General features: G+C 36.1%; 1 protein-coding gene across 3 annotated transcripts in view; it reads left to right on the top strand.

Moving 5' to 3' along the window:
* The window catches only part of MCTP1 (multiple C2 and transmembrane domain containing 1), a 216,858-nt gene that overhangs the window by 67,091 nt on the left and 125,885 nt on the right, over positions 1 to 23,882 (top strand). For 2 of the 3 annotated variants that reach the window (XM_015653441.2, XM_033520479.1), the window contains exons 6-8: positions 1,443 to 1,481; positions 12,208 to 12,378; positions 13,922 to 14,052. In XM_015653441.2, coding sequence (XP_015508927.1) covers positions 1,443 to 1,481; positions 12,208 to 12,378; positions 13,922 to 14,052 — 341 coding nt within the window. The remainder of the gene's footprint in view (positions 1 to 1,442; positions 1,482 to 12,207; positions 12,379 to 13,921; positions 14,053 to 23,882) is intronic. The other variant, XM_015653442.2, reaches the window with a different exon arrangement.

Genomic DNA, 23,882 nt, shown 5'->3' with positions numbered 1-23,882 from the left:
TTAAGCCTGTATAGTTAATTCAGCTGTCAGGATTTTCTTTGTTCCTTGCTCACAGCCTGGTCTGAAGCACAGTGAAGCTGAGTTTGTCCTCTGACCTAGGATTCAGAAATGACAAGGAAGGGAGGAGCTGTGCTGTGTTGGACAGGACCCAGGAACTCAGATTTTCTTCAGGGCCTGCTTCAGGGCCTCAAGCTGTTTATTTTTAAGTGCTTTTCCTAGAAAAAATTAGTTAAATTACATCTCGAGATTAATGAAACATTTTCATGAAACTTTTCCAAAGCCACAGTGCTACAGTTATTATTAACTTTCTGCTGAGTGCTTAGGCTTAGCTGTCCATAGCAATTAAGACGTTTCCTCAGTGGCTAGTTATTTTTCTTCTCAGTAAAAACTATGTCTAATTGAAAAACTTCTGGATATTTCAGAAACAAAACCCCCACATATTTTCTCTCGTTTTAATTTTTTTGCCAAAATGTAATTTAATTTTTTAGCAAGAAAAATATTTCATTTCAAAATTTATTTCCATTATCTGAAAAAGCAAGTATTTTTGAAATAGTTAATAAAAGATTAAAATAATGTTTGTTTTTCACAGAAAAAGTTTAAATAGAAATGAATGCCCTTTGATTTATTCCTTCTCAGTGTAAATAACAATCTAATAAATCTTACTAAGTTGTATAAACTGATTTATTTGCATTCCATAGAAATGGTTTAAGCAACAGTGTGTTCATAGATAAACTTTCCACAACCTACTTGACCAGAATGTTTATTTTATTTAATGATTTGGAATCTGTTGGATACTTTGGCTCCTAGCAGTGGCAAGGTTTTACAGATTGTTTATGTAATGGGACAGGAAAATCTGGCTTTTTAAAACAGTGAAGATACAACTTCTTTTTCTATTTCATGTATGTAATTATCAAACCAAAGAACTGTTTTTACTGCTGTGAAATGAATGAGCAGTGATAACCTTAAGGATTTTTTAATCTATTCATGTCACCAAAGGAATCTCAAGCAGATTTTCTCTTTTGTGGCTACACCTGTGAGTAAAACAGTAATATTCAAAAAAACTGAAGTACTTATTATTAAGAAATAATAAATAAATAAATAAATATTCAAATATCATTCAGAATTGAAGTCAATATCCATAATGGCACATTTATTTCTTTTCATTTTTAAATCTAGTTCTTTCTGTCTTTTCTTTCTTACAAGTTTGCGCAATGCATTGTCTCCAGAAATGAGACACTCACTGCCCAGAAAAGTATGCCTGGGTGTTTATAGGGCTGCTACTTGTCTGGATTTATTTCAGTCTTGTGTGGATCTGTTGCTGGAGTGTACATGTTGCTCCTTGACTTGTGGTGGTTAAATGTGAATTGCCTTGTTTGAGATTGTTGGCCTCCCTTTCAGTATTGCAGAGAAAAGGTAATAAAAATGCTCTATTTTATTTTCAGACAATGCTAATGAGGAAGAGTTGGAAAAGATCAAGTAAGGTAACTTTGTAAATTTTAGCATTTGATTTCTAGCTTTTGGTGTTTATTTGTTTGGGGTGTTTTATTAGAACAACAATGATTTGCTGCCAAGCATAAATATGTATTTCCCCATATGACTGGAAACTTCTGGCACAGGATTTATTGCCCTTCCAAATGTGTTTCAATGACAGTGTTTTTTGTTTCATTAGATAAATATCATGATACAGTTCAGCTTTTAATGTAATCACAAAACCTTTCAGCTTTGTTAAAGCACTTAAACCTATCTTGAATTCATCTAGTAACTTCTTATAAGTGGCCAATGTCCCAATTCCTTTCCTATAACCTTTAATTTCTAAAGTGTAAAAAAATTACCTTTGTTAATATGAACAAAGAATTAATTTTCCTGTTACTTACTTATCTTACTGATTCGAGTTCTTGTGTGCAAAGTTTTCACAGTGAAGATTCTTGAAACAGATTTCCCCTGTCACTGGTTGGGCACAGCTGACAGTCATGGCCAAGCTTTACAAGAGCATAATGGACTCCACTTTATAGAGCTCTTTAGAGCTCTCCAGGCTTTTCCGGTCTTAGGAGTTATGGAGGTGATAAAAAAGGAGAAGTGTATGCTGTTTTCCACAAAAGAAAGACTGAGAGTTTGACTATAGTGGAATACAACCAATTTTTACATTTTTTCTTCTCTCTGTATTGTTAAAAAGAGTGTATTTAGTGCGTAAAGCAAGCGAATTAAAATTTTTCAGAGACTTGAGCTAGTGAGGCCTAAAGAAGTTACCATTTAAAGGTGTTAAAATGAGAAAAAAAAAAAAAAGCTATGTGGGGTGATTCACTTTTATTATTTACTCTTCTAGCATATTCAGGTACAACTTTGAAAGGGAGGTTATTAATAAACCTCCTCCTATTAATAAAGTGCTCATTTGACAAAGATTTGCACTTTTTTAGGTCTATTTGTATTTTTAACGTTAAAACAAAAGAGAGCAGTGTTTATAATTCTGGGGTTGTGGATGGGTTTTTCACAGTCTGCTTCTGGGATGCAGGACAGTAATCTATTTCCTTCATGAAGTTTATGAAGCTGACACTTCATATGTGAAGTGATGCTATGTAGTTTTTTGATTGTTATGTGGTTCTTGTAACTTCTGAAATATCTAAGATGCTCAGACTGAAGAGATAGGGGAGAACTGGGAGAATGTTGAGGGGTAGAACTGCATGATGAAAGTGACATGTTAACTCCTAATGTGCTGACTATATTAGGTAGCAGATTGTCCCCATTGCAAACTGACAAAACTGTGAGCTTGATAATCCTGAATGAACAATACAGAGTGAGAGTTGGGAATTCTTTAAAGATATTCAAGTGAATTATTTATCCCTGTTCTGCTTTGTTACATTGGTTGGATAACATTTCATTCAGTAGTTGGCATTTTTGCAACCTGCCATATCAGAATATTCAGCAAAAAGTGAATGTATGGTTTAAACATTGCCTTTTTAATATGGTTTTCTTAGCTGGAGTAATATTTTAACCTAGAGGTATAATGCATGTACAATATCTTACATGCATTGCTGTGTTTATGATTTATATACAGGAGTATGTCAGTTAAAACAAAGGAGATAATTTGCATTGTGGGTCTATTCCAACATTCTAAATCTTTGATCTGCTCTCAGCAAAACAAATTTAAAAAATCTTCTGTTTACAAAGAATTCATTCTAAATTCTTGCTGTTCTCTGGGGTGCAGGATGATAAATATTAAATAAGACTCTTATTTCATTTGCAGATTAAAACAAAAGTCTAAAAGTAGATGCGTAACCCTATTAGGGAATAGAGAAAGTGCCATTTTTGAGATCATCCTTCTTCAGGAAGTTTGTATTATGCTTCTGAAAGCTGAGAAAAAGGCAGAATATAAGAATTTTTAAAAGATACGTATATATTTTTATTAAAATATTTTTAATTTTTAGGAAATTATAAAATTTCCTAAATTTAATTCTGTATATATCTAGAGACTTTATGTACCCGTCTGATAATTTGTTTTTACATGTTATGCACTGTTCTTTACTTTTTGAAGTTTTTCCTTGAAGCCTACCTTTTTTGTAACATAGGTAGCTTGAAATTAAAGTGTAGCAATGCTACACCTAAACACCGTGATGTTGATTGTGTTCTTGAACTGCATGTCTAGCTCATGTTTTCCTGTGTGACTACAACTATTTAAACAAAGCTATTGCAGTGAAGGCAATGCCTTTTAGCTAAAGCATATGAGAGAGAGCTCTATCAGAAGCATCAGTTTCACTGAAAATTGTTTTCTTCTGAATAAGTGTCTTCTTTTTCTGTTTCCACATCTGTGGGAGAATTGCTATTAAATTGAGTTTGAACATGAACAGACCCCATGTTAAACTTCTTATATGAATGATGTATTAAGAAAACACCAGGAAAACTTTCAAAATGCTTTAAGAACAAATTGATTAAACAAGTGGTTTAGCAGTTTTAGCCAACATATTAGGGAAAAATATATGTAAGATTTATCTGCTATGCCCTCTCAAGTAACATTATCCCAGCAAAACCTGGAGAAAAAGATAATGTCGCCTTTTCTTCTCTTATATGCTCTCTTCTGTTTAATATCATCAGTGGTAGTTTAGAACTGAGACCACTAGTAAGTTGCAAAATATAACAATACTCTTTAATTTTTACTATTAATATGTGATGATTTTTTCAGAGTGACATGGATCAGTTAGAACCAAATGCTAATTCTTCCCAGGAATGAAGACAAATTAGTATGTTTTGCAACAGGTTTTGTATAAACTGAGATTAAAAATACTTTGTCATCCCAAAGTCGTAGAATCACAGTGTGGTTTGGGTTTGAATGGACCTTAAAGACCATCTTGTTCAACCCCGTTGCAGGGACACATCCCATTAGACCAAGCCAATATGGCCTGGTACACTTCCAGGAATGGGGCATCCACAGCTTTTCTGCACAACCTGTTCCAGTGCCTCACCACCTTCACACTCAAAAAATCTCCTCCTAATACTCAGTCTCAAGCTACCTTCTTGTCAGTTTGAAGCCATTCATCCTTGTGCCTTCACTCCATCCCCTTGTTAAATGTGTCTCTTCAGCTCTCTTGTAGCCCCTTTGGGTACTGGAAAGGACTCTAAGGTTTCTCTGGATGCTTCTCCATGCTGAACAACCCCAACTCTCACAGTCTGTTTTTATAGGGTGGATGCTCCAACCCTCTGAGCAGATTTGTGGCTGCCTCTGGACCCATCCAATAGGTCCATGTCCTTATATTGAGAATCTCAGAGCTTGGATGCAGTACTTCACCTGGGGTCACAACAGGGGAGAACAGATTACAGGATGAGAATCATCTCCTTAGACCTGCTGACCACACTTCCCTCAGTGCAGTCCAGAGGGTCATCCGTGTCCTGGTCATGAGAAGAAGAATGTGAGAAGATCATGTTGAGCTGCTTATCCACAACACCCCCTAAGACCACCTCCTCAGGGCTGCTCTCATTCCATTCCCTGCCCAGCCTGAATTTGTGCTTGCCTTAGCCCTGACAAAGGTGTACAACATTGCATTTTTCCTTGTTGAACTCCATGAGATTTGCATGGGCCCCCTCAGTCACAGCTGAGAAGCTACTTTGCATTGGTTGAAATTGGGGATAAATTAATTTTGCCTAAAGCAAATGAATTAAAGTTTTTTTTTCTTTGCATTTGTGTAACTATATTTACTTTAATTCGGCTTTAGAAACTTTTGCACATACTTATAAACTGAAAAATAGAATTTATGAACATTTTAAACAAGAATGAATTGATCAATGAGTCTCTTTCAGTTCCAAACTGATGACTTTTTTAAAAATTTCTTTTAAAAGCTTTTCCAAAAGTATGTGTGCCCCAGTTGCACAAACTAAAGTGCCAAAACCTATAGCCTTAAAAACTGATAATTTTATGCCCAGCTCAAAATACTTCATTTCTGTGGCTCCTGATTCGCATTTTCCTCATGTCAAAAGCATTTTTTCTGTTTTAAAATTGAAACAAAATGCTTTTCCACTGGAATGAGATGCCTCTTGAGAAGACAATAAAATTAGAAGTAGCAAATCATAGTATAAGTATTGCAAGGACAAACATAAGCATAGAGTTGTATGATAGTTCTTAAATGAAGGAATTTACAGTTGGTTCAATTTTTCAGCCAGAATCTCTGAGCCAAAACTCTCAGGAATTTCAGAATACATGGTAGAATTACTGCATTTTAAGTTCTTTGAAGATTTTTAAGACTGAGAAAAACACTTGTGTTTTGTAAGCCATGGGGTTCTAGATGTCAATTTAGCCGCTCTAAATAGTGCTTGAAGGAAAGCTGCTAAATAATGGAATAGACGTAAAAACCAGTCAGAATAAATAAGCCTGTTTGGTAGACACCTAATCATAAAAATGATGCAAATATTTGGTGAGACTTGTATTTGCATTAATTGTATATGAGTGATAGCAGCTGATCCAACTAATAACAAGAACAGCAGAGTGGCATTTTGTCATGGGGGTTTCTTGCCTACATTTCCTAAAGCATGGGGAGTTTCCATCAAGTATTGGTTGCCACTGTCTTTTTGTGTATCAGGTCCATGTCAGCTTCAGGACTGTGGTAACATTGATTATCCCAGAGAATAACAGGATCATCAGAAGACCTGTTGACTTTCACATATTGCAGCCGCAATTTTCAAGGGGAGTTACTGGGACAAAGAACAGAAGTGGTTAGGTCTATGTTGGCACAGCCTCTCTGCAAAGTGCTTCCACACACTGTTGCCCTGTATAAGTGTTTTCACCCTGTTACAGAAAATTCAGGTCACGGTGAGTGCCACAGTCTGCATCATACTACACCTGAACTCCATCCAGCAAGTACACTTAAGTAGATTGCCAAATTATTCAATTTAGAAAACCACAAAAATATATAAAATGATGCAAAAGTATGAGCTCTTATTACATATGTTCTAATGCCACAATAGCATTACGCTACAGTAGAAGTATCAGGTTGTTAGCACAAACTCTATAAACCAGATTTAACAAGACAGTTAGAACACTCAGGGTGTAGGGCAGTGTAAATTTCTCAACTGTAGAAATTTTTAGTAGCTTCACCTAGAATTAAAGTAGCCTAAAATCTAAAATGTAGTTGATAAAAAGTTAAGGAAAGCATTGTTTTGTATTGCAATAATTGCCAGTAGTGGTCCACTTAGAAAACTTTCTTAGTTACAATGAGCAAAAAAATAAGAAGGAATCATCATGATCCCATTGAATGCATTTCTGTAGCTCAAGTGTCTATAATGCTGATGAATTATACAAGCCCATACTTCGTGTCATTTCTAATATGGAAAAAGCATTGCAAAATGCATATGACAGTCCCTTGATTTGTTCATTGTTTTGTATATAAAAATTAGCAGTTTTGTATATAAATTTGTATATAAAATAGCAGTTGTATCTACTGAAATTCTCAGTATTTGTTTTACATTGTTTATCCAAGCTCTGTGAGCATCCTAGAAACTGGGGGAGAAGAGTTCTGTTTACATTAATTTACAGCAGTAATTTGCAACACTGACTTTGATTCGCTTTGCTGTATTTTTACATCTGTGCTCTGTTAAGTGATGGAGAGAAGTATTTCTATTTTCTAAATATTTTCACTAATTTCTTGATTGATATTTTTTTAAGCTGTTCTGGTTTAGGTCAAATTTGGGAGGAAACTTCCAAAGGGATCTCTCTAGAAAGCAGATTCAAGAGGCCCCTCCTCTAACTGGTTCAGGAAAATATTTCTTTGGAGAAAAATGGAAAAAAATGTTTATTTAACAAGCAAAGTATACACAAGCGTTAAAAAATGAATAATATTAAACAATAAAACCTCTCTCTGTTTGAAGAGGTGGTAAATCCAGAAAGTCCTTGTCGTGGGTGTAGCTCGGCCCACTGTCTCTTGTCAGTCCCTTTGGCACTGGAATATGCCACATCCCAGCCCCTGGTGGGCCACAGGTGTGAGCTCCTGGTGTTTGTCTGGGTTTTCAGTCCAGAGCAGGGCTGAACAGATCCAAGAAAAAGAAAAAGAACAGTCAGGGAACTTCTCTACCTCAGCTGGCTAAAAACTAACAGCAGAAGAGAGCTCTGTCCCGCTGTCTGTCTGTGCCCAGGAGCAGAAGGCAGAGGAGTGAGTGCTATTTCTGAAAACAAGCTGTGGCTTCTTTTCTCCCCCTTCACTCTTGGAACCAGTCTTAAATGTACAGAGCTTAACATCCAGCATAAACAGAACAGACAACTGGGGATACAAGTATCATTAAGTCACCCTAGGACATAAGCCTTGAAACCAAAGTTATTTTCATTTATTTATCTGAAAGTTATTTTTTTATTTATTTATCAGAAGTGCCTCTGGAGGACATGTAAGTGGATTATTGATTTGCTTTTTGAAAAAAACTACTAAGTTTGTGGTAGACTGTTCTATTTCTGTCTGTTGCATTCCAGGACTCAGAGGAGAAATGTGTCCTAGGGGTGTGTGTAATAAGGAGAAGATCTAATAAAAGCAGAAACTTTTTGCCAAGTACATGCCAGTGGGAGAGGTGGTACTTTGCAGGGCATGAGGGCTGATCAATGAAAAAATGAGGCTGGACTGGGAGAGAACAATGTAGAGTTTCTCCAACTCAATATGGACTAAGATTCAGAGGACACTTAGTTTCCCAAAGATAAACAGAAATAGCGGATTTTCAAAAATACCAACAAAGTGCATCTCTTCTTTAGACAAAAGTGACAGTAGCTCATCAACAATGTGGTATTGATTATCCTGGGATCAATGCCCCAGTTCTGACTAAGCCTAGTTAGTTTCCCATCCTTTAATGTTATCCAGAAATACCTGAATACATGCAGAATATTAAATCATGATTATTAGATCACCTTTCAGCTCTGACATTTGGCAATCTGTATTAATCACATCTAGCAGAGGAGAAATTCTGCCAGAAGATTCTTTCCTGTTGATGCCCCTAGCCCATCCACTATGTTACATTTACACAGAATAGGTGGAACACAAATAAAAGCTGTGTTTTTAACATAAGAAAATGCTGTGTTGTTTGCATGCTGTTTATTAAGTTTTAAAGCAGTGTGTAGATATCAAAATATGTGGTTTTTCTTTCACAGGCAGCTTTGAGCATCTTTTGGCATGAAAGACTCATTTTCAGAAGTCAAGTTTAAGTTTCATTTTGGAAAAAGAGAGAGGGAGAAAATTTTATTGCATGCACGCTGCAACTTACGCACCACCCCCTCTTTTTGGGGGTTTAGAACATGTCAGTTGGGAGTCACCATGCCTGTATCCTGCACAAAAATGTGAATAATGTAAACAATAGCCCCATATTAATGATGGTTGTAGACTGAGATTTTGATCTTGCTTTTTTCCAAATTGTGGCATTATATATGAAATTTATAACTTCCCACCTATTTACTGACAAATGAAAAGCTGTGCAGTTTGGTTTTTTTTTCTGGTTGTGAAAGTGAATCTAGGCTGCAATACTCACTGCATGCTTTCTGAGGGAAACAAGTTGCCCAAGAATAAGTATTGAGAAACAGTTCTTCATAGCAGAAGCTGAGAAAGATACGTGCTCATTTCTTTATTTTATTCTCATGGTTACCCTTCTGGATTTGTATCTCACTGTGGGCTGGACTTTACAGGTTTCTTAGATACTCAGAAATGTAGCTAGAAATGTGCCTGTCTCACACTGTGAAATAAAATTCATAAGGAAAGAACTTTAAAATGTGAAATAGGTCTTACTTTCCTATTTTTTCAGCTCCTAACTTTTTGTCAAATTTGACTTGAAATTTGAACATTCTTTTTTTGTTTTTCTGCCTATAAGAACCATTATATGAAAAAAGAGGTTATGTGAGTAACTTATCTGTAATTTCTGAGAATAAGTGTGGTTTCAACTGGAAGAAAAGTGTGTTGGATTCCCTTCAGTCTTGCTTAGAAACACAGAAGGTGCCAGCTGGAAGCTACTCTTGCTGGAGAAGGCCACACAGCCTATGCCTTTCATGTCCAGGAAATCTCAATAGCTTTAGCTCCAGTGAGCTATTCTCTGACTCTGTCAGTACCTCCAGCAAGTTGTACTCTGACTCTTTCAGTACATCTCCCTTTTGCTGTTCCATGTATCTGTGTGTTACCAATAAAGACAGAAACGAGTGCTGCTGTGGTCCACATTCCCTACCTTGAGGAAGAAACAGCCACAACCAATCAATTCCTCTTTTTAGAACCTGGCTGCTTCTCTTCCAGCATGGCAAGACAGTCTCTGGAGCTTCACTGTCAGTCAAGATGCCACTGGGTTCTGCATAAAGCTTTAATTGTCATTGACTGTGAGATGTGGCTGGGAGGGCTTCCTCCAGCAGTATGTGAGCATTTGTTCTCCATCCTCCTGCCTGACTCGTGTAAACTTCTGTCTGACCTGTCTGTCATTTTACACCCAGCTCTTGGTCATCTAGATCAAGTTAGCCTTGCTGCCTTATGTGGAAGTTACCCACACTGACCAAACTCCTGACTGGTCAGAAAAAATCACCTTGCTTGATGACGAGGCAGATGCTCTAGTGCAGCAAACTATTTTAAGAGCTACTGAAAATACGGAATTTAGATGAAGTATATTCTATATTTTTTACTGTCTCACTGAGTGAAAAAAGAATATCTAGAAAGAGAGAGCTATGCAGTGTGCTTAAGATTTACTTCAACAGAGCTGTAAATGCAAATCATAATAGAATCCTGAAAATCATATGGATTTGCATTCAGCTCTTCAAACATCCCTAAGAACTGTATATTCTTTGCAGAAATAACTACTGCTCATTTCCCAGTATAAAATATTTTCCTAAACATGTCTGGTCTTCTTTCTGTATCTCTCATCATCTTGTGTTCAGGGCAGAGTCAGTGTTGGTTATTTATTATCCAGTCTTTTGCTCTAAGCCTTCTAATAAACTGGAAAAAAAATAAGCCTTCTAATAAAAGGAAAAAAAAATATTACTTCTTCACAAGTCAAGTCTTTGGAAATGTTGATAGTATGCCCTCAACAAGAGGTGTATTTGTGCTGAGAAAAAACTTGAAGTTTATATAATGCTCCCAAGTTGTAAATGAAATTTCTTCTGGCAACTGATTTTCCCAACTCTGCCCTAATTTTTGTAGAGTCTGCTTTCTGATGTCCCACCACTGCTCCATGTCACAGGTTAAGTTGAAGAGTATTCCACACACAGTTTCTTGTTTGCCTTTGTAGAAACAGCAAGTTTGTGCGATGTTTATTTGCAGTCAAATCCTTCACTTCAGGAAGAGAAACCTGTAATAAATATAGTGAAATATTTTGGGAATAACCATAGTACTTGGAATGAATAACCATTAGAAAACACAATTGCGTGCCAAAAAAATATCTGAAATATTGCAAAAAGTATGTTAATCAAATCTGCTCCAAGCCCAGTGGCCACAGTTCTCATGTCTCTTCTTTCCGGAATCTGGATGAGTGTGATTATAGTCCAGTCTAATCCCTGTCATTGTCTCTGGGTAATAAAGTAAAATCCCTGTTCTGAGCATCTGCATAGCTGTAGCCATCCAGCTGAGTTTGCGATCTAAAAGCCTCAAACCAAACCTGCCCTAAAACCCTCTTACAGTACACAGTGGAGGTTTGCAGGGGATGAAGCCAGGCATGCAAGACCTGTGGGTGTGGAAGTTTGCTGAGCCCACAAAGCCTTTGTTGCTCAAACTACACTTTGTAATAAAGTTACAGTTATAGCAGAGTATTCATGCAGACTTGCTTTTTTTGATTCCTAAACAAAATAATTTGCAAGTTGAAATATTGTTCAGCTATCTAGTGCTCTGATTGTCGATAAAGTAGCCCTGAAGGAATAAAGTTTAATAGTAGCAGGGAGAGCCTTTACCAACATTGCTTCTCAGATGCACCCAAGAAACATTTGCCATCCTCAAGAATGCAAAGGCGATTCTCCAGTTGTGGTACCTTGTACCCATTTTAGATTAGAGCAAACTGGAAATGATCTTAAGTTACTCAAGTTTATATCCTCCTCCTCTCAACACCCCAGTGGAGTTAATTGAAAAAAACTGTAGTTGCTTGCTTTGTATGTGTGAATCTGTTAACCCCCAAAATCAGTGGCTGACCATTCACAGGTCCACAAGTCTCCACACAATTCTAAACAGAGGTTCTGTTCAAACTCTTGAACTTACATGCTGGTACTTAATTCATGTTTTTGAGAATATCACACAGATTCAGAAGCAGAGATAGGGGAGTTTATTGAATTATTTTTCCTTGATCCATGTTTCTCATTGTGGTTTATATTGTTATTCTAAGGGAAGTTTATGTTCACACTGGGGTTTTATGTTTAGAAACATTGAGTTTGTTCAAATTCATTCAGTCATGTGCTGCTAATAGAAGAGACTTTCTAACATTTATTCTATCAGCAGAGGAGGAAGTGAAGCAGAAAAAACACCCTTTTTTAAAAATGAACATTTCCTTGAGCAGCATTTGTTCTGCTTGCTTCTGCAAAAGCAGCATATGACATTACCTGTGTAATTGTCACTATTTTATTTCTCTCCAAGTAATTCTTTGTAATATAGTTTACATATGTACTGTCAAATAGCTTAAAAATGGCTTAAGGTGGTTGTTTTACATTGATAATTACATTAACAATTACATAGAAACAGAACATTACAAATCAGGGGAAATTTTTGGAATTGCATTAACTAAATCTATGCTTTTGTTTTCCTGAAGTTTCAGACCCAGAGCTTACGTCTCTCAGACCTGCACAGAAAATCTCAGTTATGGAGAGGGATTGTTAGTGTTACCCTAATAGAAGGTCGTGAACTTAAGGCAATGGATGCAAATGGGCTTAGTGATCCTTACGTGAAGTTTCGTTTGGGGCATCAGAAGTACAAGAGCAAGGTAAATTTAGCTGTGACTGAATTTTTAATTTTTTTTTTAATGCTTTGTTCCTGTTTGGTGTTTTTTTAACTTGTATGACTTTTGATAGTGATGGAAATTTATTGTTGTAATAATTACCTGTCAGAGCAGCTGGAACTTTGTTTTTTTTTTTTGTTTCGTTATAAACAAAAGTGGTACTAGATAGGAAGAAATGTAGCACTGAAAAATGTGGGTTTGCAGGGGGACACACCTAATGTTCCATACAGACTGTGTTGGCTTTTATTTACTGTTTGGGGTCATTAATGACAGGGAAGAGATGCGTCTTCCCTGAAGAAGAAGAATGAGTCTGACAAGATCCTACTGGCGTGATGCTGAGTGCCTCTTTGACCCTTTGCATTGTCTTATCCTCAAAACATGTCATGCTTGTAAGCTCACTTTTCATGTCCTCATTAATAAGTTTCATTAAAGTTTTCTTCATATATAAGCTTCACAGGTAGAGAGAATTCATCTGGGAGATAGTTGTTGTGAAGACTTGCTTGACTTTGTTGCTTTTGTTTTTTTCTCTTGGTCCCTACCATTTTGAAAATTGCTTTTCAGGGAAGATACTGGGACTGCTGATGATGCACATGACCTTCCTCTCTTGATGTCCATGACAGTCAATGTGGTTTTCATGGCCAAATGAAGGGTAAATTGAAGAGGAGGGCAGGAACATTTGCTTGTCACATTTTTAGACCTTTGAAGCTGCACTAGGGCCTCTTAATCTGAAATTAAAAGAAATCAAATTTCATGCTTTCATGAATTAAAAACTTTCATTATCCTTTCTGAATTTTCTTTTTTTTCAAGCCAGGAAGACTGGTGGTTGTAGAGCTTAATGTTTGCTAAATAGGGCATATATTAGGGGTCTTCTGTTCATGTTCAGGACAGTGAATACTGCTTTTGCATTATGTAAAATTCTGCAAGCTCTCTGTTCTTCACAGTGTGGTAAGAAATGTACAGACTGAAATCTATTGAATTAAGAAGTAACTAGACTAAAAATGATTTAAAAAGCTACTTTCATTAGAGTTTCAAAGGAAAGAAAGTGAAATACAGTTTTGGAAGTGAACTAATTTTATTCCATAGAAAGTAAACTGTAGTATCATATTTCTCCCAATATTATTACAGCTGGGAAAAAAAGACATGATACAATTGTTTGTTTACGTACTTATAGTCACCATCTACGTGTCATTGCAGGTGCTTTGTTTCTTTTTGGACTTAGAAACATAACTTTTTAGCTGTCATTTCACAGAGGACATAATTTTTCTACAGAGGAATGGCTCCATTCCCCGGACAAATTTTTTGTTCAGGAGGCTTTTGAAGGTGACAGGATTTTGGAGGTTGCTGTTACATCAGAAAGGCATGAGAGAGCTGGCTAGTAGTCTTTCATAATCACTATTTTTTAATTCTCACTGCTTGAGATATTGATGCTGCAGACAGTAAAAGCTTCCTGAACAGACTCTAATGAGCAAATTTACAATTTAAGAAAGTGTTGCAATGTAATACGACTTCCTTTTTGTTCTCCTTTTAGATTGTCCCAAAAACTTTGAATCCTCAGTGGAGGGAGCAGTTTGACTTTCATCTCTATGAAGAACGAGGTGGAATTATTGATATTACCGTGTGGGACAAAGATGTTGGCAAAAAGGATGATTTCATTGGCAGGTTTGTCTAATTCTAGCCTTCTTGGTCTGTGGGGAGAGAGAAGTCTGTGAGAGGATGATTAAAATGAGCCTTGCCTTTGAAACTGTTTCTTATGACCATTTGTTCTTGGTTTCTTGTTTGGGTTTTTTCTTAAGTCTGGGGAGGATTTTCTGCAATGTTCAAATGCATTGGTGTAATTCTTTACATTGATGATGTAATATAATTTTTATTGACCAGTAGGTGGCAGCTTTTACCAATTGATAGACTCAGGTTTTTAAAACAAAAATCCCCTGTTTAGAGCAATCTCTAAGAGGCAGGAGGTTCCATAGAGAAACATCCAGCTTGGAGTAGAAACAACTCTTGACTTGATGCTTGAGACCAAATTTATGCACCAGCCTTTTTGGTAAACTACACACATATTTTGGAATAAAGGATCATTCACCTAATTCATATTCAGGGAAAAGGAATCTGTCTGGGAATTCAAGAAGAAGCTTATATTTGTATGGCTATGCTCCATTTTACAAAATAGGAGGTGGCATTAACTGTAAGCTAAAAGGGGAAAAAAAATGTCTTGTGCTTATAGCTACTACAAAGTAAGTGTTGCTTGGAAAGCTCAGATATTTGTTTACTTCATATTTTCCTTGATATCCATGCATTCATAACAATAGTATTAATAATTAGTAATTACTAATTCTATATATTTTTATTTTTTTTATTGAAGGTGCTTTCACCATCACTTTCACATGTTATCATATGATAACTATCAATATTTTGAGGTAATGTACTAATCTAGTCCTAATTCAACATTAGAATGAAAGTATTTCAGGTTTTTTTTTTTCACTCCAAGCTTCTTATGAAAATCTGGTGAGATTTAAAGTTTTCATGAGTGATTTTTCAGAGCATTGTCATCCAAACACCACTTGCTGAAATCTTGCTGTTCTTGATTTTTTTGACCCCTCTGTTGGTGTACATATAATCCCTCTTCAGTTCGTCCTTGCAGACACTGTCTTATTTAACCTTCTGTTGGTACCTTATCTCTGGTAATGTAACCTGCAAAAAAAATCTTCTCCAAGGAGATTTCCATGTAAAACTGTCATTTGTCAAGCTCAATCTGAATAAGATAATAGGTCTTAATATTCCCCCTCCCTGATATTCTTTTCCAGTCACTGCAGATAAAAATCACCAACACCTGACAGCTCCACTTAATGCTGACCTCTCTTCCCCAGTTTCTCCTTTCAAGGCTGTCCCTAAAAACTGGAAATATTTTGTTGCACACACTACAGACTTGCTCTGTGTGTGTGTTATGGCAAATGTGTGTTAGTTTTTAAAAGCACAACTGAGTTGTGCTCCTTGATTAAAGTCTATGGCTTTCAAGATACACATAAAAAGTTTAATGTTTTGATTCAGGTTCCAGAAGAAGTGATGATGAGGTTGTGGGAGGGAAACAAAAGACTTCCTGGTAGCATTCTATCATTGCTCAAGAATGGAGGGTAATCCATTTCATCTTGCTGCGATCTTCCTGCTTGCTTGAATAATGTGCAAACAGCAGCTGTAATGTTATGTAAGAATATTTCTATTAAATGCAAATTAAAACAACTATTTCTTGAAGATGTCCTCCCTGGCTAAAATGTGCCTAGGGACAAGGCACAGTAGATTGAAGAACTGACCAAACTGAGAAAAGGTTCCCCAGGTGAAAGGTAGAAGGGAAAAATTCCATGATCTTCCTGAAAAATAGCACAGAAAACCTGTGTTTTTAATTTGCTAAGCTCAGTTACTTGCAAATTCTATTCCAAATCAGAATGCTTCAAACTCTTCTGGAATAATACCATGTCTCAGCTGCACTTTTGTGAAATTAAAGAAGTGGGAAATCAAGAACATAGGCTTCTGTGGGCCTTGTATATATTGTTGTCCTTGTTAGGCTGGAGCATGGTAAGGACAGATGAAAGTTGGGAATGTGACATGGTAGCAATGGTGTGTGCTTGCAACGCCTTGCAATCCATTTCTGAGGTCAGGAAAAGACAGGAAAGATGTTTGAGAGGGTTGAGAACATGGAAGTGAGATTCTGTTTTTCGGATGGTGAAGATGAAAGTGGAAGGGGTGGCTTGTAAGATCCCCCTGTAAGAGGGAAGGAAGGTCTTCCTTGTGAGAGGGAGGAAGGTGTTAAGAGTCGGAGTGACAGCATGGCATCCTAGTTCAGAAAAATGAAAGGAGATGTCTGTCACAGAAGTAGCATATAGCTCTGTCTTCATCTTGATGCCCAGGCATGTTCAGTATGGCAGTGTCTGAAATGAACTACTGTCTGGTTGATTTCCATTCTTAACTTGGAACATTTTGTGTTTATAAAATACAATTGAATTTCAATTGTGTGCATTCTCCATGAGAGTTTAAAGGTTGTAGCACCTTGTGAACTTCCATCTCAGAATATTCTAAAAACCCCAAACCCTAGAACCAATTCTGTGTTTATTTCAGTATTTCAAAAGCCTAGGAAAAGACCTCATACAAGAGCTTTGAGGAAAATATATTTCCAATGATGTGCTGATTTGTATGAGAAAACACTCTTCTTGACTAGAACTGAGCTGCATTTTATAGTAGATAAATTCTGCCATCCTTCTGAATATAGCTTTTTTTAAAAAAACCAATTAACATTTCAGGACCAAAAAATGAGAAATTCTGGAAATTCTTTTTACTGAAAGCATCCAGAGCTAAAGCCACATGGGCCGCCTTCAGCATTTAAAGAAATGTATAGACTTGCATAAGTGGCATTACTTATTGCTTCATATGATAAGTAGAAATATTTATGTGTATATATTTTTCAGTGTGAATGTATTTAATATTCACATGATTTTGCTATCAGCAAATAATTTATGTTCTATATTGAGTAAATATGCTCCCGTGATTAAAAACGTACTGCAGTAAGTTTATGTAGGTAATACTAAGACCAAAATGAAGGTGATTTTAATCGTCATGTAATTATTTAGCTTTCTTATCATTTATGTTTTTGAAGGCAATTCTGACTGTCACCTTTACGATAATCAGTTAATAAATCCTCATGAATGTTACACCTTTATGCATAGCACTAATCTGAACAAATGGGCTGCTGACAGCTGCAATAAATTGCTAAGAATGAGTGCTGTCAGAGAACAAGTTGTTTCTGTGAACATAGAGAATAAGTAAATCCCATGTCATGCAATTTTATTCAGCTGAAGTTATTTGCAATCCAGTGCAGTGAGATTTATAGCATTATTAATTGGTATGAAAAATCACATTTATCTTTAAAATGACATTGACTTTTGCTTTTATTTTGTGTCAGGAAATTACTGCTGACTTCATCTATATCTATTTTCATAAGTATTTATAGATGCTATTGTCTTTTTTCCCATTTGATGCAAATTAAGAAAAAAAGACCTTGTATGTAGCGAATTCATTAAGGCTATGTATTAATTTTGTCTATAGGAAAGTCTAATTTCCCATATTCTCTCTAAGTATTGACACAAATATTCGGATTGATTTTGTGAGCATCCATATAATGCATGCTGTGAAATATAAAAGTTAAAATACTGAAAATTATTTATTTAAGTTTATAATACCTAATATGTTATCCCTCTTCTGCTTAGGGTTTTTTTTTGTGGTAAAAAAAACCATAGAATGGGTTTAGGGTGTACATAAATACAAATTATAGGTGACTATGATTCTCTGATTAATCTAAAAGCATTGGAGTATGTTATCCAATTTCTAAAGTAAAGTGAGATTTTATTTTAAAAATACTAAATATTTATAAATACATGAAGTACTTATGGTTCAGGTTTTTTTCCCCCCACTGACATTTATGTAATTTTGCTGTGGGGGTCTGAGCATTATCATAGAGAACTGAGTTCTATATGAGTACTCCAACAGGCATGTGAAGCTGGGTGAATAACACTAAATATGCTACTGCAAGTGTTTCTTCCCAGATTTTTTTCTAGAGGTGTTGTGAGGACTGTGATCTATATTAAAATATTTGCAATTTTCTGTTTCCAGAGAAGAAGGTTTTGAATAGTATTTGTGAAGTCCATGTTAATGTTAAATTGCCAAGTCATGAGGTTTTCTCAATTTTGCAAAACTCTGTAAACAAGTTGGCTTCCTCTGGAAATGTAACTAGTACTTTATTATGCTGGTCTTCAAAAATATTTTTTGTATTGCAGTTTGAAAATTTCTGCATGTGGAATTTTGGAAAAATATATTATATTAATAATGTAAGCATAATGATCAACATGTTGTTGTAATTTTGACTTTGGTGTGTGTGCACGTGAGTTACAGCAATGCTATGCAAACACAGAAGAGCACACAACCAGTAGTCTGTGTGTATAATCATTTGTTGATTATACATGACAACTAAAGTTAAATTAATTGCAGATGCATTACTTGATGTAAATTAAGATTATGCCTGAGGCATTAAAATCTAAAAGTGCTACTGCCAGGTCTGCCTTTGAAAAATCCTGTGATGTGCTGAGCCGTCTCCATTTCTGATCATTGTCAAAAGGAGACAGATGTAATACTGCATCTCAAAATTTGGCCTTTAGGTATTCCATACCTTATTTATTCCTATCTCAGCACATCTTTACTATACTGATGCAGAGGCAGTTCTGTTCTGCTCGAAAGCCAAAAGAGTTTCAGTTTTTATTCACAAATCTTCGGTAACTTTCTCTTACCAGATACTTTATCATTTACAGCTCTTACTGACAGTTATTATTGTTGTGTTCTGACATGAAATTGATAGCATTCTCCAAAGTATGCTGAGATACAGAATGCTGCCTGCAAGCTGGGCTGTTTACGAATCCTTCTTCCGACCCTGTCTTCTCACATATGGAAGTCTACTTCTTGAAGAGTGGCAAAATAAAAGGAAGGGAGAAGGAAATCAAATGGCCAGTTTAGACATGAGGACCATGACAGTGTGTAGAAAATGGTGAAGAGTGCAAATACGGTTTTGCGAAAGGCACAGATTTATGAAAGGCACAGATTGGAGTGAAAACTCTTGCAAAATTTCTTGGGCTAAATAGTCAGGAGAGAACTACATAGGGAGACATAATGTTTATCAAAGCAATAAACTGATTTAGCAGAAGAAAGTGTTAATTTTGCTGCAGAGAAATTACACCAGTGACAGCACTAACAGTCTGTAGTGTGTGGTTGTGCCATGGGGACAACCTAGGAAATATCACATCAGAAACCAATCATAAGTAATTTCTGCCTGTGCAATATCAAAAATAAATCTGTATTTTTATAGTGAAGAACTATGCTTAGGAAAAAGTTAATCTGTCATTTCAAAATCCATCAGCAGGTTATTGTAGCATGGACTGTATTTCTTTTAGCAAGCAGTAAACAGTAATTCTGTATTCAGGTATTGCTTGGTGACTGGCGAAATTGTATTTCATAGAGCTCTCATATTTCTGTTACCGTGACTGATTTACCCCAGACTGCAGGGTTCTTTCCTGCCTTCCATGTGTTGCTACATGGCAACTTACAGCCCTGTTCTTCAGGTCCTGCTGAGGTCTTCTCTCCCAGCTGCCCAGGGATCCTCTCCAGCCTCCCCATCTAAGCACCTCTCTTGTCCTTAGTCAATGTCCTACTTAGCTGAGATACTGTCTCATACCCCTTTGAGAGCTTCCTGGTTTTCAATCTAACACCTCTTCAACCACTTAACACAAGCATCATGTGGAGTCCATAATTTAATTTCTTTCTCATTATCTTTACAGTTAAAAATGTCACGCTCCGATTCTTCCAAGAAATTCACATTAGTGCAGTCAACACTCAGTGTTTCTGAGATGTGTCATTTTCTGCTAGTGCTTTGCAAAATTTTCCCTCTCCTTTTGTTTCTTGGTTTTACTGGAACATTTTACTCTGCTCATAAAGGATGTGGAGTCTCACAAATTGTAGCAGTTCATGCCTTGCTGCTTCTGATGTGTGTCCAGCTCAGTTCTAATTGTGGAATCACACAGTTTCCTCTCCTTGGCATCCTTTGGAGCAGCATAGACCTGGATCACAGTGGAGTTAAAAATCTGTGTTCCTGAACAAGTCATGATGGTAATTAAGTTGCCTGGTTTGTAGCCAAGTGGTGCTTTTCTGTCCCTATCACTTAGGATTGTGCCAGTTCCTCTTTTATGCTTTATTTTGTCATGTGAGAAAACGATCTCACTATCTGCTGTCTCTCACTTCCCTGGCCACCTGGCTTTTAAGAGGCCTTCTATGTCATGTCGCTACCTTTGTAATTCATTCATTAGCAAGAATATTTCACCAGGGTGCCAACACAGTCTTACATTCCAGGTTCTGTTAGAACTAAAGAGGGGAGGTGATTTTTACCTGTTAGACATGCTGATAATAAAATACTACATATAGTTCTGCCTTCCACACTTTAAAAAGGATGCAGGAGAATTTCACTGGATCAGAAAAGTTACAAAAAGTCATTTGAGGGCTGTAGGAGATATGTTCCTAGGAAATGTATAGGGAGCTGAAAGTGTTTAGCATATCAAAAGGAAGATCAAGAAGAGATATGATTATAGTGTATGAGTTCCTTCACTAGAAGAAAACATGAAACACTAAAGGGTTTTTCAACTAGTAAGGAAAGGCATAAAAAGAACGAAAGGCCAGATATATTCAAATTAAAAATAAATCTGAAATATATTTCTAAAATTTTGTGTGATTAACACGCTGAACACAGTTTCTGACAAGTGGTTGATTCTACTTGAACCTTCAAATCTTCCTCCGTGGGAGCTGTACCCTGTTTTTGAGCAATTCATCTGTGATAACTTTGCACATGAGCTTGATGCACTTTTGTGGTTTTTCTCCCTTCTGATCTCATAAGACCTGAAAATCCAGCTACACATGGTGCCTGTAGTGTTCACATGCAGAACTGACAGATGGGATACATACCCCTATGTCTCTTTCTGAAAGGCCAGCCAGCAAAATTGTTCCAGTGCTCCTGCCCACCATTTGAAGTGCTGAAACCAATGTGCACTGAAGGGGCCATAACAGCATGGAAGATACAGAAAAACTCAAACTGCCCTAAAAACTACAGTTACTTGCAATATGATTTATAGTCATGCTTGGAAATCTGTCTGTTGAGTTAATGGCAATTTTTTTGTCAATAATTCTTCAGGCTGATCTCATCACAGGTGGAAAAAGTCTTTGCCTCTACCAGTAGCATGTAAATAATAATTCCTTAAGAAACAGGATTGTACAAAGTTAGTATTTTCTCATGTTTTCAAAGTGACAGTTGCTGGTCGTATGCAGCTTATGGTCTTCTTAAATGTCTGAAATTTTTCATGGTCCTTAATTTGAGAAAACAGGACAAAAATTTCTCATTCATTCTGCACCACTTTCTTGTAATGTACAAGTTCACCTTCATCCTCAAAGCATTTTTGTCCTTCATGGAGACAGGCATTGTAGGAAACAAATGTCTTTTTAGAGAACTTCTTAACTGATACAAAATTCAGCATTGCCAAAGATTTAAAGCTTGGAATACTTGAATATAATTCCAGTAAAATATTAAGGGACATTGTCAGCTTGAGCTTTCCAAAGATATTTACATTTGGAAAAAGGTATTTTCCAAAGAGATGCTTATTTTTGGAAGTATTTTGTTAGTTTCAGTCCTACTAAGGAAATGTAGTATAAAAAGGAGTTTTGTGGTTTTCCTATTGGAGTCTGTCAAGATTATTCTGTGATAAGGTCAGCATTTAGGTAATACCTTTATAACCATATCCTTCACTTTTTTTGGTCCCATACAAAGATCTGGTGAGGTCAGAGGAGAATGAACAAAAAATGATAAATTTTTTTGTCTTTTTTTTTTAGGATAATTTGGCATGAACATCAAATGAAGTTGATTTTTTATCGTGAGAAAAAAAATCAACGACTAATGGGAAAAAAAATTGCAATTTTTCTTACCTTGTCTGCAGATTGGAAAGTTTTACTATTTTACTGAAATGCATGTGCTGTAAATACACTGCCCTTGGGCTGGAGCTCCTTGAGCCTCCGCACTTTCAAGTTAAGCACATGTAAACTGCATCTCCTGCAAGGCCAGGGCAGAGCACCTGGCATGGGGTGAGAAATCTGCTTTCACCTGACCGTGTGTGCATAAAGATGCTCTTAACATGGACTTCTGTAAAGCACAAAGGTGACAGTCCTTAATGGAATAACCCTATATTTTTATCAAATTTTCTGAGGGACCTTGAGAGAATAATTTTCCTTTAAAATGGTTAAGGCTTTTACTGGAAAAAATTTTCCAGATCACTTCCTACATTTGTATGATATTAGGAAATAATGAGCTGGTGATAGCCTGTTCATGAAGATTTATCAAGCAGATGATAGATACATATTTCTCAGGTGATCTGTTCTAGATGTGGTGCTACTAGGAATATTTCATTGCTGTTGGAAATGTGCACAGGTAAAATCAAATTATTAGTTGCTTATTTTAGCCTAAATAAAAAAAACTAAACTACCCATGTTGTTAAAGTGTTGTAGCTTCAAGAATTGAAGAAACTGCATCTAGTAGCCCTGATGTAGACCTTGTAATTTTACACTCATTGCTTTTTTCTGATGGATATATGTCGGATAGCTTTTGTTGCCTGTTTTTGAGTGAGGAGTGGATTATTTCTTCATTTCTAGTATCGTAATGGTCTTCTGTTTCTTTTACTGATTTTAAGAAAGTTTAGACTGGTTCTTTAAATGTTTATTGGTTGAAGACTCAATATTGTTGCTGAGTCCTATTTTTGAGGGGTATCTGTTTTGAAATAAATTTTTGAAGAGTACTTAATATCAGAGATGTTTTAACCTACTGCAGCTTTGAATGCTTGATTACAATATTTGTTGTTTTAAGGAAGGCTTTAAATTCCTCACTTCATCATAAATAAGAATTTGACTGTGTATGTACATGTACCAAACTTGTATTGATTATCAGCCTGCACTGATAGCAACAGCTTTATTTTTTCTTACTGTTGCTAATTTAATTTCTCACTCCTTATCATCCAAAGAGTTCAAAGTAGAAGAAAAGCATTAAGCACAGAGTGCTACATAAGTTAGAAATTTTTTCATTGTAAAATAATTGAACCTTGTTACTATATGAGATTTGCAGTAGTTAAGTGAACTGCATAACAGGCAGTAAATGTCTTTAAAAAAACAAAAGACAGTTTTCCTGTAATAAATTTGATCTGCCTGTGATAGCACAATGCTCATTTTACAAGGCTGCATTTATTCTCATAATTGGCTATTTCCTTTCCTTAAATGGCTATATTTTCATGTCTGCCACCTTTTTCTCAGTTTATTGGCCCTGCAGTGACAACATTATCTTTGTCTCTAAAATCAATTGACATTTTATGAAAAGAGTTTGCTAGATATTTAGTTTAGTGAATTAGTGGCATATAGTCCATATGCTTGTCACTCTGTTGAAAATGGAGTACACTTTGACTAACTTATACATAGAATATATAAATTTATTTTATTTCAGTATTATTGGTGGTTTTATTTAGAGCATAAAGTTGGCAAAACTCATTTTGGGATACTATAAGTATTCCAATTAGTGCTTTTTCACAGAAATTCCTGTCCAGTGCACGCTGGCGTAACATTTGACACAGACACTGAATTTCTATACTATGCTCAGAGTTGCAATTTAGGAAAGTTGAAACATGTGCATTGTACAATTTAAAGTATTAAAACATCTAAGCTGTGGGCATACTAAACAACAGTAAGATATTATTGTTTTATTTAAAAGGTTATCGTCAGCTCTTGGGTAGCAGAGATACTCCTTTTCCTTCCATCCTTTGACTTACATTTCTAAAGATGTTGCAAATCTGTTTCTGCTGTCTGGCACGTATGGAATCATTATT

The sequence above is a fragment of the Parus major genome, chromosome Z (genome assembly GCF_001522545.3).
Source record: "Parus major isolate Abel chromosome Z, Parus_major1.1, whole genome shotgun sequence".
Taxonomy (NCBI): Eukaryota; Metazoa; Chordata; class Aves; order Passeriformes; family Paridae; genus Parus; species Parus major.
The sequence above is the reverse complement of the archived record's forward strand: the minus strand, read 5'-3'. Positions and strand labels throughout refer to the sequence as shown.